This window comes from Macrotis lagotis, chromosome 3 (genome assembly GCF_037893015.1).
Source record: "Macrotis lagotis isolate mMagLag1 chromosome 3, bilby.v1.9.chrom.fasta, whole genome shotgun sequence".
NCBI classification, from domain to species: Eukaryota; Metazoa; Chordata; class Mammalia; order Peramelemorphia; family Peramelidae; genus Macrotis; species Macrotis lagotis.
The window spans coordinates 197219196-197235874 of record NC_133660.1 but is presented as its reverse complement, the minus strand read 5'-3'; the positions used below and the strand labels follow the sequence as shown (position 1 = coordinate 197235874).

The 16679-nt window shown below is 36.1% G+C and overlaps 1 protein-coding gene across 4 annotated transcripts in view; it reads left to right on the top strand.

Annotated features, from left to right (window-relative positions):
• The window catches only part of LOC141518046 (cytosolic beta-glucosidase-like), a 116894-nt gene that overhangs the window by 19542 nt on the left and 80673 nt on the right, over positions 1–16679 (top strand). For 3 of the 4 annotated variants that reach the window (XR_012477068.1, XM_074229704.1, XM_074229706.1), the window contains exons 2-4: positions 5004–5255; positions 11010–11815; positions 13096–13219. Coding sequence is in view for 3 of the 4 variants with exons in the window: in XM_074229704.1 (XP_074085805.1) it covers positions 5004–5255; positions 11010–11815; positions 13096–13219 (1182 nt within the window). In the remaining variant the exon portion in view is untranslated. The remainder of the gene's footprint in view (positions 1–5003; positions 5256–11009; positions 11816–13095; positions 13220–16679) is intronic. The other variant, XM_074229705.1, reaches the window with a different exon arrangement.

The window sequence follows — 16679 nt, the reverse complement described above, 5'->3', positions numbered from 1 at the left end:
ATCCTCTTTGTATCTAATACTCACTTACTCCTACCTTTGCATCAGTTGCCAAGCATCAGCTGATTTTATTTGGAGGGTCTTACTGAAGTCTTTCTAGAATTTCTCCATCTCTGTTTTCTGCAAAATATGTTGGTGCTTCAGCTGAAATTATGTTTTTAGAGGAATTTTTGTACATACTTATCATAAACAATATAATACCAGATGACCAAATGTCCTAGGAAATGATTTCTTGGTAGGACTTATAGTTTCATAAAAAAAAAAAATAACTTTTCTTTATTTACTTCTACTGTAAGACTGTGGCTCTTATTTTTATATTAACTGGGCAGAATGAAAGAGGTCCTTCTTCTCTGCCAAGACCATAGTTTGAGTATTGTGTTCAGTTGTGAGAGTTACATTTTAAGAAAAATGTTGATGAACTGGAACAAGTTCAGAGGAGCCCATTCAGAAAGGTGAGGTATAGAAACTGTTCCATATTAAGAACAATTTCAAGGAGCTCTGTATATTTCAATTAGAAGAGATGACTTGAGGGGAACATGATAGTTATCTTAGAGTTTCTGAAGGGACACTATCTGGAACAGATATTCTATTTGATTCATTTGACTCCTGGAGGTAAAACTAACAGAAATGGGTTAAAAGTACATGAAGTCAGATTTGAGTTTATAGATAAACTTTCTAAAGATAAGAGCTATCCAAAAGTGAAATAGGTTGTCTCTGGTCAGAGAAATAAAAATTACTGGAGGTCCTCAAACATAGGCTAGATGCTTACTTTTTAGGCATATTATAAGAGGGCATTGTTGTTCAGGTTCATACCCTAGATTAACTTCTGAGCTCACTTCCATTTCTGGATTTCCATGATTCTAATGTACCTTACTCCTATGCTTATAGGATATCTAGGATTCTCCTGTATTTGGGGATTATGATTCAAAATGTGACTACTTCTAATAAAATATTGACAATTATTTGATAGTTTTGCCATGTTCTGTTCAGTTTTTGAAGCTAATTCAAGAGAAAATTTTAAAAAAATGTGCAGCTATTTTGTCGCATCTTTTATTAAAGCCTCAGCTCAACTTGCTCACTGTCAAAAATGTCAATAGACATTTATTTTGTACCTACTTTGTATTAAGAGAAGGGGCAGCTAGGTGGCACAGTGGATAGAGCACCGGCCTTGGAGTCAGGAGTACCTGGGTTCAAATCCGACCTCAGACACTTAATAATTACCTAGCTGTGGGGCCTTGGGCAAGCCACTTAACCCCATTTGCCTTGCAAAAACCTAAAAAAAGAGAGCTTTGCTAAGAATATAAATACAACGAAAAGCAAATAGGGGAGACAGTAAGCAAATGCACATAAAAGCTCCATAGAGGCTAAATAGGAAATAATCAATGGAAGTCTATATACTTGAAGGATTCACTAAAATTTTCTGTAGAAGGTGGACTATTAGTTGGAACATGAAGGAAGTTAGGGAAGTCAAGAGGTAGATATGAGAAATTCCAGGAATGAGAGACAGCTAGAGATAATGCCCAAAATTTAGAGCTGGAGTTCTTGTTCTGAGAACAGCAGGGAGGGCCAGTGTCTCTGGATTGATCCATTCAAGGTGGGAGTGGTAAAATGTAAGCTGACTAGAAAGATATAGGGAACAGCTAAGTTTTAAAAGGTGTTGAGTTTTTGAAGGAAATGAAAATGAATGAATTGCATATTCTCATTAGGATCAACTCAGCAGTATTTTGTATGCTGTATCAAAAGACTCTTTTTTTCCTTTAAATTTTTTTTAAAAAATTATTTTTTCCAGTTACATGTAAAAACAATTTTTAACATTTGTTTTTAAAACCTTGAGTTTCATATTTTCTTCCTTCTACTCCTCTTCTTCCATTGAGAGAGAAAGCAATTTAATGTAGACTATAAATGTGTGGTCAGTGGCAAAATTCTCCATCTCTCACATGATTAAACAGCTGAAGAGATTGACTAGTAGGTTGGTATAAAAGTAATTTTTTTTTTTTTGCAAAAGCAACTCATGAAACTGGCCAGTGAAGTGTGGCATGGTTATAATTTTTTTTGTTTGTGGAGTGAACCAGCCAGTCAATAAGCATTTATTAAGTTCATACTATCTATTAGGTACTATGTTAAGTGCTGATATTTATAGTGATGAAAAGTCATGGGTCTTTATTTGCAGCATACTTGAAAATTCATGATTAACGGTAGAAATTGTTTTAGGAAGAAGAGTTGGCTGTTGAGTTAATGCTTGCCAAATATATGGATTGTTCTATTCCATTCAGCAGACTGGAAAATTCCTGTGGTACCTAGTAATTAGAGGGGAATTTTCAAGTTTGGGGTATCTTGAGGATTTTTGTGATCCCTAGGAATCTGTAAAACTACTAGCAAGGCAGTTAAAATATTTATTAGTTTGATAATCTCTGATTTTTTTCAAGCAAGGAAAGTAAGCCTGACTCTGGTTTGTGCATATCATTTCCTAGATGGGATGGAATTCTGTGGAGCCTGTGAGTCATAGTATTCAAAAATCCTTTATGATAATATTATTAAAAACCTCTGAAGTGGACTTATAGAGTCACCCTTATTTCATAGATTAGAAAGACCAGAAGGAATGAAACATTCGAGGTTATTAGTAAAAAGAGAAGATGATATCACAACTCTTTTTTTTTTGCCAGAAAGTCCTACAGTGAGATGACATCTTTGAGATGGCAAGATGAACTTGACTTTAATTCCTCTATACTTGGCTACTTCTAGCCAATCAAGAGAGTGGTTGTATAGACCAGGAAGGGTCTGGAATTCTACTAAATTTCAGAGAAAATGGAAAGTCAGTTCTGGGTTCACTACAATGAGTCTGGTCTACTGGGTCCAGACTGGGTCTCTGCTATCCTTGTGTAGGAAGGTACATGTTTTTTAGGTTTTTGCAAGGCAAATGGGGTTAAGTGGCTTGCCCAAGGCCACACAGCTAGGTAATTATTAAGTGTCTGAGACCGGATTTGAACCCAGGTACTCCTGACTCCAGGGCAGGTGTTCTATCCACTGCACCACCTAGTCACCTCAAAGGTTTCAATATCACTATTTAACATAGAAAATACAACATACAAAGTGAAAAAGCCAGACAACCATCAGAGAACAACAAGGGAGTATAAAACCATGTCAGTACAGGCAACTGATGAAGGAAGTTAGGATATTTAACCTGGAGGGGAAAAAATGAAAAAGAAACTTGTTGGGGAATTATGATAGCTGTATTCATTTATTTTAAGTTTTTCTTTAAGTTAATTTTTATTTTGCTTGACCTACAGGGAAGGGCTAGGATCAATGTATGGAAGTTAAAGTGAGGCAGATTTTAGCTTAGTATAAGGAAAACTTACTTATGAACTATGTTCCCTTCAAGGGGGAAGCGGTTTCCTATGATGGTCTTCAAGCAGAGATTGAAGAACTAGTTACTGGGGATGTATTAAGTGTAATTAATCTTTGGGTAGGGTATGGACAAGCCAATTCAGGAACACATACCCTTACTCCCTATATTAGGCTATAGTACATGGAGGAGTGGGACTCTAGGAGGTTCTCTAGCCATGGGGAAAAAGGATGAGGATCCTCCCTGGACATCCTTTGCACGGAATTCTAGGGAAAAGGGGTTCATTTCTAGCAACCTTGATGAAGAAGCTTTGAACTAGGGTATTGGAAATCATAGATCATTTTAGAATTGAAAGAGATTTTGGAGAGCATTTCTGATCTTGGCAAGCACAATAGCATAATGGATAGATTCGTAGCTAGATGGTGCAGTAGGTGGAATGCTAATCCTAAAATCAGGAGGACCTGAGTTCAAATCTAGACCCAGATACTTAATAGCTTTGTGACCTTGGGTAAGTCATTTAACCCTGATTGCCTCACATCCAGGAATATCTCGTCATTCTGATTCATATCTGGCCACTGGACTCAGATGGTTCTGGAAGAGAAAGTAAGGCTGGTGACTTAGTATAGCACCTCCTTCACTCAAATACAATCCATGTGCTTGACATGGCATCATCTGCCTGATGTCATGGTCTTCTTCAGGAACAAAGGACAAACATTATTGAGACTGGCAGACTTAAAGTCCTGCCTCAGACATTTACTAGCTGTGTGATCTTTAGTTTTCCACCTGTATGATGAAGTTAATAATAGATCTTATCTTTCAAAGTTATTGCAGGAACCATAGACTTGTAGATTTAGAACTGGAAGGAACATTGAGTCCTCTGAGTCCCAAACCCATGTTTTACAGATGAAGAAATGGAGGTTAAGCTATTTGTCCAAAGTGATACAGATAGCAATAATGTAAAATGTAAAATATTATATAAATGTGAATTATTATGATCTAGCCCAATCACTTCATTTTGCAAATGAGAAAGTGGAGATCTATAGAGGAAGAATAACTTAACCAACAGTTATTAAGTGAGCCAAGATTAGAATTCACTGATTGACTCCAATGCCTTTTCCACTATGTTCTGATGTGACCTCTTTGTATTATGTGGTCAAATGATGAACTATTGAAAAGGTGGTGGCCAAAGCACCATACAACAATTTGTTATTTGCTTAAATCAGAACCATTTTCAAATATAGGCAACAGATATAATGAGGGTGTGAATGTGTCAGGACATTATAGAATACTTCAAATTTTTCAGAGCACTTTATATACAGTGTCTCATTTGATCTACACTTGAGTTACATGTTATAGTCATTATGATCTCTATTTTCCAGATGAAGAAATGGATAAGGAAATGGCTTGCCCATGACCACATAGTTCACAATTGACTCCGGACTCCAAGTCAATGGAAGCTCCTATTTTCATTATTATTTTTCCCCTCTCTCTTCCCTCCCCACCCCCCATCCACAGTGCACATAATGCATGCACATATAAGTCCAATACAAAGGACTAATATCCCATAGAAACCTGCTGTGGTCTTTGATGATAAATATTTACATTCAGTACATGTTTCTTGATGTCATAAGTGTAACCAAATTCTGTTTCCTTTTTTAATCAGGAGGCTGGGATGCAGATGGAAAAGGCCCTAATGTCTGGGACACATTCACCCATCAGGGAGGAGATCGAGTTTTCAGGAACCAGACTGCTGATGTAGCTTGTGGCAGCTATACTCTGTGGGAGGAAGATCTGAAATGTATCAAACAGCTTGGATTGACTCATTATCGCTTTTCTCTTTCCTGGTCACGTCTGTTACCTGATGGGACGACAGGTTTCATCAACCAGAAAGGCAATTGTTTCTTAAAAATAGAAGGTTGCAGCTTTAATTCAAGGTTATTGCTGCAGTCTGGCATAATTAATCCAGTGTGCTCTTCTGCAGTGCAGCTCTGAAACTGCAAGTTTGGGATGGGAGGGGGGAGCTGATTATGGGAGTTTTTTTTTTAATGGGCTTGCATTAGTTGCCTAGTTAATATTCTAGGCTCCCTGAATATTTCATTCTTAGAGGCTAGAATAAGGATTTTGTTTACTTAAGGTGCTATTTGGTTATTAGCCTTTGGTGCATTTCAAAGGGATGACATATGAAATAGTTCTGAGTTGCTTAGAATTGTGTAGAGCTGCAAAAAGGCAAGAATAACTTAGGTTGTTATAAATTTAAGTGGGAATTAAAGTTGGGGAGTAATTGCTTGATTTATAGCAATGAATGGTTTATCTGTTAAGAGGATGGGGTTATTTATGGGACCCATCTATTGCTATTACTTAGCATTTCACACTGTCCATCTGTAGAACCTTTTCTTCAAATAACTTCTTGTGGAGTAAATTATCTTACCTCAGACCTCAGAATTTCAATGCTATGGTAATGATGACTGTTGGCATAATTGAGAGATTTTGCAGTTAGAGGTTCATATTTTATATAAGTATAGCTCTGGTGTTCTGAAATTGAAATGTTCTTACCTATCCCAAATTCCAAGCTAACTCCTAGAAAGAGTTGCCTGGATCCAAAATGACAAATCCAAAGGAAAGCATTAGACTGAAGTTAGGCAGATTCTTAACCAAATAATAGTTTCAGGCTTTCTCCCCAGATGGCTATTTTAAGAAATTAAAAATTAAACAAGCAAGCAACAACAACTTAGTTATCTATCAGACCCAGTTCCTTTGCCACTACATCTTAAATGCCTACCCATTTTCTAAAACTCAAATTAAGTGAAAATTTTTCCAGAAAAATCTTTTCTTGTTCATTAAAAGATCCTAGATTTAGAGGTAGAAGGATCTTAGAGGTCATCTAATCCATCTCTCCACCTCCATCCCCATTTCATAGTTGGGGAAACTAAACCAAGGAGATGAGAGGACTGGTCCAAGATAATGGAGATTTAAGTGTCAGAGGCAGCATTGAACCTAGGTCATCTGACTCTAGAGTCAGCATCCTCTCATTATACCATGTTGCCTCTGAGTTCCACCAGTTGGTAATTGCCATTCTCTTGTATCTCACCTAACACTTTTTTATAAATCTTTGCATAGACTGAACATGCTTTTAATACACCTTGTCTCATTCTTCTCTCCCCCCTTCAACTCTGCCCCACTGTAGGCAGCAGAGTACAGGAGTTCAGGGAATTGGTTAAACTTTTTATTTTTTCTACCAGGCTATCCTCTAGCGTATGAACTAAACACAGCTCTTAATAAATATTTGTTGAATTTTGAAATCAATGAATTCAGTCATAGGCTAGCTGAAGTAGCAGATGGTATGCCTGTCCTCAAGAACTTCCAATTGAAGAATGTTTAGTAGAATTAATAATTATTTACACATATGTATAATATAAGGCATTTGTATAGTGCTTCATAGATGTTATTTGACCCTTATAACAATTCTGCTGTTAGATAATATCATTCTCATTTTATAAATGAGGAAACTGAGGAAGAATTAGGATTAGGTGACTTAGCTAAGGTTACATTGCTAACAAGTATACAAAGGAGGATTCATTCTCCATAGAGTTATAGCTATATCTATTTATCTATAACTACACATACATATACACATATGTAAACATATATTTATCTATCTATTCATCTATGCATATACTATAAGTGCTGTTCAATTAGTAGATAAAGAATACAAAAAAGAATGTGAGGAAAGGAGGCATACTAGTAGCTGTCCTATTTCCTCTACTAATTCTCTGAGAAGGCATGGATCGTGACTTGACCATTTTTATATCCTCTTTTGTACCTACCATTGGGACTTTTTTGGTGCAGTTTGTTGTTAAGTCTTTTCAATCATGTCTGACTCTTCATGACCCGATTTAGGGTTTTCTTGGCAAAGAAACTGGAGTGGTTTGCCATGTCCTTCTACAGTTCATTTTATAAATGAAAAAAAACTGAGGCAAACAAGGTTAAGTGACTTGGAGCAATTTGAAGTCAGGTGATACTTTTCCTGGTGATAATTCAACAACAAATTCAATTAAATATGTTTTCAATGACCACCTACTATGTGGGAGGTTCTAGAAATATAAAAATTAAATGAAAAATAGTACCCAGCCTCAAGAGACTTATTGTTTAATAAAGAAGAAAGACATTCACACTATGACTATGATAAGAAGTGAACTGAAGAATTAGGCAGATAGCTCTGAGAAATAAAAGGGAGAGAGATCCTATTTTAGTTGGAACATTTTAAATGACAATAGTATGCCTTACAGGCTTAGCTTTTAGGGGTTTTACCCTAAACTGCCTTATTAGTATTAAAACCTTTGTACTGAGTAAAGCCATTTTGGCCTAGGTTCAGATCAGCTAGTTTTTCATTTAGCAGAAGCTCACTTCTGGGCAGTGATCTGCTGAAGGAAGTGGAATGGTATAGCTTCAAAAAGGCCATCATCTTTTTTTTTAATAAATATTTTTACAAAGAACATGGGAAGAATTGAAAGCCCAGCAGTACTAGCCTTTCCAAGGATCCCACCAGTTTGGAAACCTGTAAAATACTGATTTTGGGGACTTGAAGGAAATTTGGAAGAAATGGAATGTCCTCAAGCTTTTCTCTTGAAAATGTCAAGTTTTGTAGGTTTAAGAAGAAGAGGCAGGACATTTTTTTCCTTCCCAACCTCACATGTTTTTGAGTATCCTGAGGTACATTTTAACATGGACACTTTTAAAAATATCTTTTTAAGTTCAGTCAGCTAAGGTATCTAGTAATACCCTAGAAAAATGGAAGCACATATTAAAATGAAAAAAAAAGATTCCTAATCAAATACTTAGGTTCATAGAAACTTAAAACTGGAAACAACATTATAGATCATCTAGTTTAGCCTCTCTCTCAATGTGAGAATCACAAGTACAAGCAGCAGTGAGAGGTGACTAACCAGCATTTGTTACATAGCCTTTTGGTTACAGAAATGACTAAGGTAATAGTCCTTTGAACAAAGCTATTTAAATAGGCTAGAAAATAAAAGGAAAGGTATTGAGCTTATATAATACCTTGTATGTGCTAGGTATCATGTTAAATGATTTTTACAGTTTCATTTTATAGTTGAAAAAAATTGAGGCAAATAGAGGCTAAGTGATTTGTCCAAAGTCACATAGCTGCTGTCTCAAACCTAATTGGAACTCAGGTCTTTCTGGTTCTAAACCTAGTGCCCTATCCTTGATACCACCAACTGCCTCTAAAAGTTTAATGATGGTTAATGACTGTCAATGTACAATAAGGATTATTATGTGACTTTTTTGGGGGCAGGTGGGAGACCAAATCTGTGAATTTTTTTCAGAATAAGGAAGTCCCAATGTTGCAATTCCCTCCACAGATTTATATCAGATTTTTTCCATAAATTTAATTTTAGAGAATAGCCTCTGAGAGATCAGTTGATTTATCCATGGTCATGACTAGTACATATCAAATAAAGACATGAACCTGGATCTTCCTATGTCCATGATACCCAAAATTCCACTATTTCCTGACCCTTCCCTCTGGTTTTCTCCTAACTGCTTTGAGTAAATTGCAGTTTGGATATTCTTCCTGCACAAAGAGGATAAAAAGAAGATATGAGCTTGAATTAAAGCCAGAGAGATTTTATTGACCAATGGGCTACAGAAAGAGATTAGAGAATCTCTATCTTGGGAAATCTTTAAGAAAAGAATAATGAACCATTCTCTGTCCTGAATGATTGAATATTGAATTGTTTGAAGTGGGGTTCAGGACCATATACTCCTTTGATAGGTTTTTTTCCCCAATCTGGATATATGAACAAAAGGATGTTTGTTTTACAAAATGCATTTATTAAAAATGTATTTGTAACCAAATTGCACTAGCCCCAAGAAATAAATATAGAGCCCTTTAGCAATTTATTTCTGTATCACAGAAACAGAAGACCCAAGAGTCATCTACATATTTTTCAATATTACCTGTAGCAGCCTTGAAAAGAAATTCAGAACGATTCTTTCTCAGCCTGCAGTCATATGAAAGAATTTCTACTGAACTGAATTTAAAAAGTTGCAGAATAATTCATAAGCCCCAACTCCCTCCTGTTGTGGGCCCATATAGCAATTCTTCTTCTGATCCAGGATGAGTAAGCTTTACTCTCCAGAAGTAAAATGCTCAACACTGTGAAGTAAATTATTGACTACCAGATACCTTGTTGCTTGGAACAACTTAGAAGGAAGAATTTGACTTCCATTGAATATTTTATTTACGTGCAATTCATCAAAGCATAAGGACCATGCTAGAATTTACAGTCAACAGACTGGTTAACAATAAACATCTTTCTATGTATATTCAGTCTTGTTTCTAATGGAGACTTAATGGTGGTGGTTGGGGGTGGGGAGTAGGAGGTAGTCAAAGTACAAATGACTGTTCCTGACTTTTTTGTAGCTTAAAGACTAGTTGCTATATATGTAATATACACAGATAACAATGATATAAATTAATATATGAAAAATATATCAAAGAGGAACAAGCACAGTCCTGTGTAAACTCTGAGGTGAAGATCATTACTGACCTGGAGACTTTAGAGGAGATACATGAGCTATGTGAGTAAAAACTGAGTAGGGAAATAGGTGAAGAAGAGTAGAGGTGCTCCAGACAGAGGGAACACTACTTTTACTATATAACCAGATTTCAGAACTGGAATAGGTCTTGGGGACTATCTCCAGGATCTCCATTTTATAGAGGGGGAGATTCAGATTCAGGAAGTGATTAGCAGTGACAGTGAATTCACAGACAATAAAGTAAGAGAATGAGAACATAATCTCCCATCTTCCACTTCCAAATTATTTATATATATATATATATATATATATATATATATATATATATATATGTTGTTGTTTCTTTGTTTATTCTACTAACACCACTTTTCCTCTCTGTTGTCCTTGTTTTCAGGTATTTACAAGTACTGAGTAGGTAAAAAAGCTTGTTTAGAATAGTGCAATTCAAATTCAACAAACATTTGTCAAATGCCTATTTGTGAAAGGCACTTTGTTAAACAGTGGGGGTACAAAGATAAAAAAACCAAAGTCCCTGACCTCAAAAAACTTGGGAGATAAATCATACCATATGTTCAGATAAGTGTAGCTCATAGTCTAGTGCCTTAGACTTTGGTCCTACCTTGATAAGCTAATTAAGGGGTAGTTAGGATAAGCCCTGAAGTTCAGAAGGACCTGCATTCAAGTGTAGCCTCACTCCCTAGCTATGTGATCTTGGACAAATCACTTAGCACTGTTTGCTTCAATTTCTTCATCTGTAAAATCTTGAGAAGGATAATTTCTTTGCCAAGAAAACCTCAAAAGAGTTGAGTAACAACATCAAATCCTCAAATTATCATTTTCATTTTCAATGTTTCATTATATCTCCCTCCAAATTTATATTAAGAAATCTTCAGACTTTGACTTATAGTTAGGCAGGTAACTATAAAAATACTCAGGTTAATAATATCCATATTAAGTATAGAACTACCTTTATTCTGTCCCACAGAGAATACCATGTTTTAAATTGCAGTTGTCTTAGAATTTAACTCAAATATGTCTTAAATGATTTTTTCTATTTATTTCAAGTCTTGCAAAAACAATCATTTTTTTTCCATCATTCTTTTTTTAGGAATTGATTATTACAACAAGATGATTGATGACCTGTTAGCAAATGGTGTTATACCCATAGTAACCCTGTATCACTTTGATTTGCCCCAGCATTTAGAAGATCAAGGTGGCTGGAAAACTGGGGCAATTGTTGAAGTCTTTGATGCTTATGCCCAATTTTGTTTTGGCACTTTTGGAGATCGAGTCAAACTGTGGATCACTATAAATGAGCCCAATGTCCTTGCTGTGTTGGCTTATGAAAAAGGTTTATTTCCTCCAGGTGTCCCTAACCTGGGAACCGGAGCTTATCAAACAGCTCATAATATGATCAAAGCTCATGCCAAAGCCTGGCACAGTTATGATTCTTTGTTCAGGAAAAAGCAGAATGGTCAGGTGTCCATAGCATTGTTCTCCCCCTGGGTAGAACCATCCAATCCTACATCCATAGCTGACCAGGAAGCTGCAAAAAGGGTCATGACCATGGCCCTAGATTCATTTGCAAAACCTATATTTATCGATGGTGATTATCCTGCTGAACTGAAGTCCCGGGTTGCTGCCATGAGTAAAAAGCAAGGTTATCCATCGTCAAGACTCCCTGAGTTCACAGAAGAAGAAAAGAAAATGATCAAAGGCTCTGCTGATTTTTTTGTTATACACTATTACACATCTGCCTTAGCACAGCACCAAGAGAATTCAGGGGGAGAACTGAATATTCTCAAGGATATAGAAGTTGAGATATTTCCTGACCCATCCTGGCAGGTTTCACACCCAGGGTCTTGGGTCCGTGTGGTGCCATGGGGTCTCCGAAAACTCTTGAAATACATAAAGGTAAATATGCACATGTTTTGTATTCATTCATATATATGTATTTATATATACAGATATACATTCACATATACCTACTCATACAGACATGTGTGATGTAGGAATTGGTTTGAGAGAATATTGGGTAGAGACAAACAAGTAGGTTTTCTAACTATAGTTGGAGAAACAAAGCTCAAAGCATATCAAAAAGAGGTCATTTGGGACTGGAATCTTAAAATCAAAGCTAAAAATAATTTAGATTCAGTGTGAGAGTCAACTAGAAATATCTGTGAGATAGTGAGAAAAAAGAATGATGCTGAATTCAGTCTTTTGCACTTCATTCCAAGAAGACATTAAGGCACCACAGTAGGAAGGGTCTTGGGCCCAAACAAAATCAGATTCCTTCCCACAGGGAGCATAAATTCTATTGGTTCAATTTATCACATGCTGTTTTTATTGTCAAATGTAATTTGATAGAAGATAAACACAGAAACCCCAGTGATGGGTCTGGAAGAAAGTTCTTGTCCTTGGTTTTTTCTTCCTATGGGTGTAGGGGCATATGGACTCCCATTTGGTGGTTGAAGGTTAGGAGAGTTAAATGAAAATATTTGTTTCAAGCAAGGCCATACAATCTATAGTTTATTTCTAAGAGGAATATATGAAAATAGTGAGGGTGATAGATTATATAAGCTTCTTGAGGAAGCTTTTGGCATCTTCAGTATCTAAAATATGCAAATGATTTGAAAATGCTTCTAGATTGATAAATAACTGTGGAGTCAACCGGTACCAAAACTCATGGATCAAATAGAAGTTTTTATAATCCAAAGAGTTGTTGGAAATGGCTTCAAGGATGCTATGACTGTGAGTTCTGAAAGTGATTATAAGTATTGCAAGAATTGGACACTTTCATTTATATTGGATGTCACATAATAAAGCTGAAATTAATATTTCAACTTGTCAGTCATCAGGACCCGTACTGTGGGGTTACAGAGGATGCAGCTGCTGGCAGCATCAAGGGGTTAAGGAGTAGTTACAATAAGCAGATGCTGATGCAGGGAAGATATTTCAGTCTTCTCATTAAAGTAAGAGTCATTTCACTGTCTTCATGGATATTTGCACAATTTTGCTTTTCCATTGTTAGTCATAAAAGGTCAGCTCGTGGAAAATTAAGTTAATAGGGTCAGTGCGATTTGATGAAAACTAGTTTGGGGGTTGTAGATAAGAGAAGATAGAGGGTAATGCACCTGATTTTATGAGCTTTTTTTACATCTGTTCAGAATAAAACTTCTGCTCTCTTGTTCTAGGATACGTATAATAACCCTGTAATTTACATCACCGAGAATGGGTTTCCCCAGGGTGACCCTGCTCCACTTGATGACACTCGACGCTGGGAGTATTTCAGACAAACGATACAGGAACTGTACAAAGGTACCATTTGAAATGATGAAAGATCAATTGTGCAAACTTAATATAATTTTCCTATGTGCCTATTTGCATTCAGCAAAGACCAATGATTTTTGAAGCTGAAATTCATGTAAATCAGTTTAAAGCAATGTGATTAGAAAGAAGTATTAAAGAAGAAGGAAGGTGAGTCATTTTAGTCTATCTTCAATCTCCTAGAATAGAATCAAATAGAAAATCAACACCTGTTGAAATTATTTTGTGAAACTGATCCCAGAGGTAAGAAGAGGAAGGAACTTGCCCCCTCCAAGTATTATTATTTACCAGCTTGTATATTTTAATAACCTACATGCCAAGACATAGCCCAACAGATAGACAATGAAAAGGTCCTTTTAATTAAATTTTGGAGCAGCAAATTTCAGAATGACAGAATCACCAATGGATATTTTTATTTAAAGGAATGTCCAGTTAACTCAGGGAGAAACAGTTCTTGTGATGTCAGAACTAGGCAATGTGTTTTAAAATATTAATGTTTTCTGATGATTAAATTTCACTGAATTCTCCTCATTGGTAACCAGAGGTTAAAGTATTCTTATGTAGGACTTTTCCCACTGCTGCCTACAATTTTATAGTTATCCTGTGTGTATCTTCTTAGTAGATCATAGATTATCATGAGTTCCAGTTTGTAGAGGGAATGAAATGACTTGCCAAGAACATTTACTGTCTATCACTTAGCCTGATGCATAGTAGATACTTAATAAATACTTATTAACTAGGTAGGTTTAGAAGGCTGGGCAAATTGGATCTTTTTGCCTCTAGTTTTGTGCCACTTTTGGTGTTAATCAGAAACAAATATTCCATTATTATATAAAGTTATTTAATCATAAATATAAAGACTTTCAAATTTTCAGTGCAAATAAAGGAGATGCTGAAGCACAAACTGGTCATATTCAGTACAAAACAGTAACTCTGAAGTGCAATATTAAAAGTGAGTGATGTTACAGGTGATGTGGGGGCTGTGAAAGTCTGTAGAGATACAGGAGGCAGGGAATAGGTAATATTTTAAAAAACCATGAATTTCTTTAAAATGAAGTTGATTATAGCAGATAGCATCCTAAATTTAGAGTCAGGGTTCAAATCCTATCTCTGAAACTTAAGAATGACCCCCAACAAAGCTGTTTCAGTCTTCTTTTCCTATGTAAGAAAAGGAAGAGTGATATTTGCAGTACTTACCTCCCTGAATGGTTGTAGGGGCAAAGGATATAATGTATTGGATGTACTTTACAGATTTTAGAACATTATATAATGACCAGTTCCCAAATGATCTGTCTGGGATACATAGCTTTGTGAAAAATAGGCCAAATAGAAATCTTAGACAACTCCCCAGGATTTATCTTTTAAGTTATAAACTGGTCATTTTCTGATTTCTATATCAGGGACCAAAGGAAGCATCAAAAGCGGATGTTAGTGGAGGAGTTTTGTCTTGTAGTGTATAGAGTCTTTATTCATAGCTCTATCCTAGTCTTGGCCTAATCTCTGATTCAAATTAGCAGTAACCTAGATGTGAGGGACCACCTTGTTCTGTGACCTTGGCTAAGGTGCATAAATCCTCATTCTGAGTTTCTTATCTGTATAACAGGGGCTGCACAGACTTGCTTCCTTCACAAAGCTCCCTTAAGACACAGTTGATGATAATGATTGGCACGAATTCCATAAGTAAAAAGCACCAGGTGAACAATTAAAAATAATAACCAGCCAAATAAGACATTAGCAGAAGCACTGTAGGTGAGATTCTAGCCAAAACCCAGGGAAGTCAGATGGATGATGGTTCTGTGATTTCCGCGAACAAATTGTTTTCCCCATCATCACATACAAAGATGGGCTCATAATGACACTAGAGTTGAATCAATGACGTTCTCCTGGAGGTCTTGTCTCTCTCATTAGAGAAAAATTCACAGCACTTAACAGAAGAGTAAAAAAAGTAAGCTGATGTCTCCATTTCTTTTAGGGGAAGGGGGCAGAAAAAGAATTAAAAAATCCATTTTCGTTTTTTTAAAGGGAAAAGAAATCAGTTTGAGATCAGGTTATGATCTCTGTGTTGCATAAGCATATATGAATAGTCTGTTAGTGTCTAGACATAAAAAGTTCAGAAGTTTGAAGATAGATCACCTTCAAGTTTTCGTCCTTGGCATCTGCACCTTTTTTTACAAATGCAACTTGTCATTTTTCCAAATTGTTTTTCCTGAGTTAGAATGGGACTGATGTTTTCCTATATGTGAATCTTGGCATTTAGTTTTTACCCTCAAGTAGGGGGAAAATGTCTTTGATACAGCACAGTCCTCGAAGAATTTATGATTTCATGATGCAACTCACCATTGATGACATAATGTTGGCTATATATCTTTTTACAGTTGGAGTTTGGTAGAAAAGAGAGCAGTTATGCCCCACCCCATTATTATTGTTGAAAGGCTTGCCAGACTGGATAAAAAGTCAAAATATTGGCTGTAGAAGCAATAATCTGGCAAGTAAGTGTCTGGAATAACTTTGTCATGTGAATATTTGGCCTGTTTTTCACAATAGCTAGCATTGATAAATCCTTTGGAAAAAATCAAAATACTCTTGACTTCTTTCCAAACCCTATTCTTGATTTTTTGGAGGTTTTATATGGATCTATGCAACATTATAAAGTGAAACGATTGTTGAGACTGTGGCAGGATTTATTTGTTTATTTTTTTGCCACTAGCTCTTTGCCTGAGGGTTGAAGTTTCTTGGAAGATGATCCTGGCCCAAGGGGAGATTGGCTAGATTTGGGGATCCCGCTGGCTCCTTGAGAGAGAGACATATCTGTAGTTACTTGAATATGTGTCTTTGGAGAATGAGTGTAGATGACCTAGTTGTTAGGACAAACTGCCTCCCTGCTCTATGTATATCAAAGGGTTTATAGAGGATGATCAGGGAAGAGGGGAGAGAAGCACATCAGAGAAATAATATGTAATTTTCCTTCCCTATTCTTCTCTCCCCTGCCTCCCCCCAATAATTTAACTCAGTATTTATAGAAACTGACTCAGATATTTGGACAATTGTGTTAAGAATGGAGGGGATTCCTAAATACATTGGGATAATATAGGATGATATTACAGCATAAAGAGGATTTAAAATTAGAACTTGATGGAAATACTCAGTTCTGAAAGTGATGAGAGGAATACAGCATAGGGTCATTAGTTTCAAAAATTATTTGGGCATGAATTGGCTTGGGAGTCATCTGATTAGTAAGAAGTGTTTATCATTGGAAAGACTCCTAACTGTGGTTGGAGATTTCCTCTTTGCAATTCTTAGGCACAATGTAGAAGTCAGGTATAAATGTTTTGAATTCTTGATGATGGGATGCCTTTATAATTCAATCATTATACTAGATCACTTTTCTGGGTGTGAAAAATGGGAATAATAGGACTGATCTGTCAGGTTTGTTGTCATATTTATCTGTGTA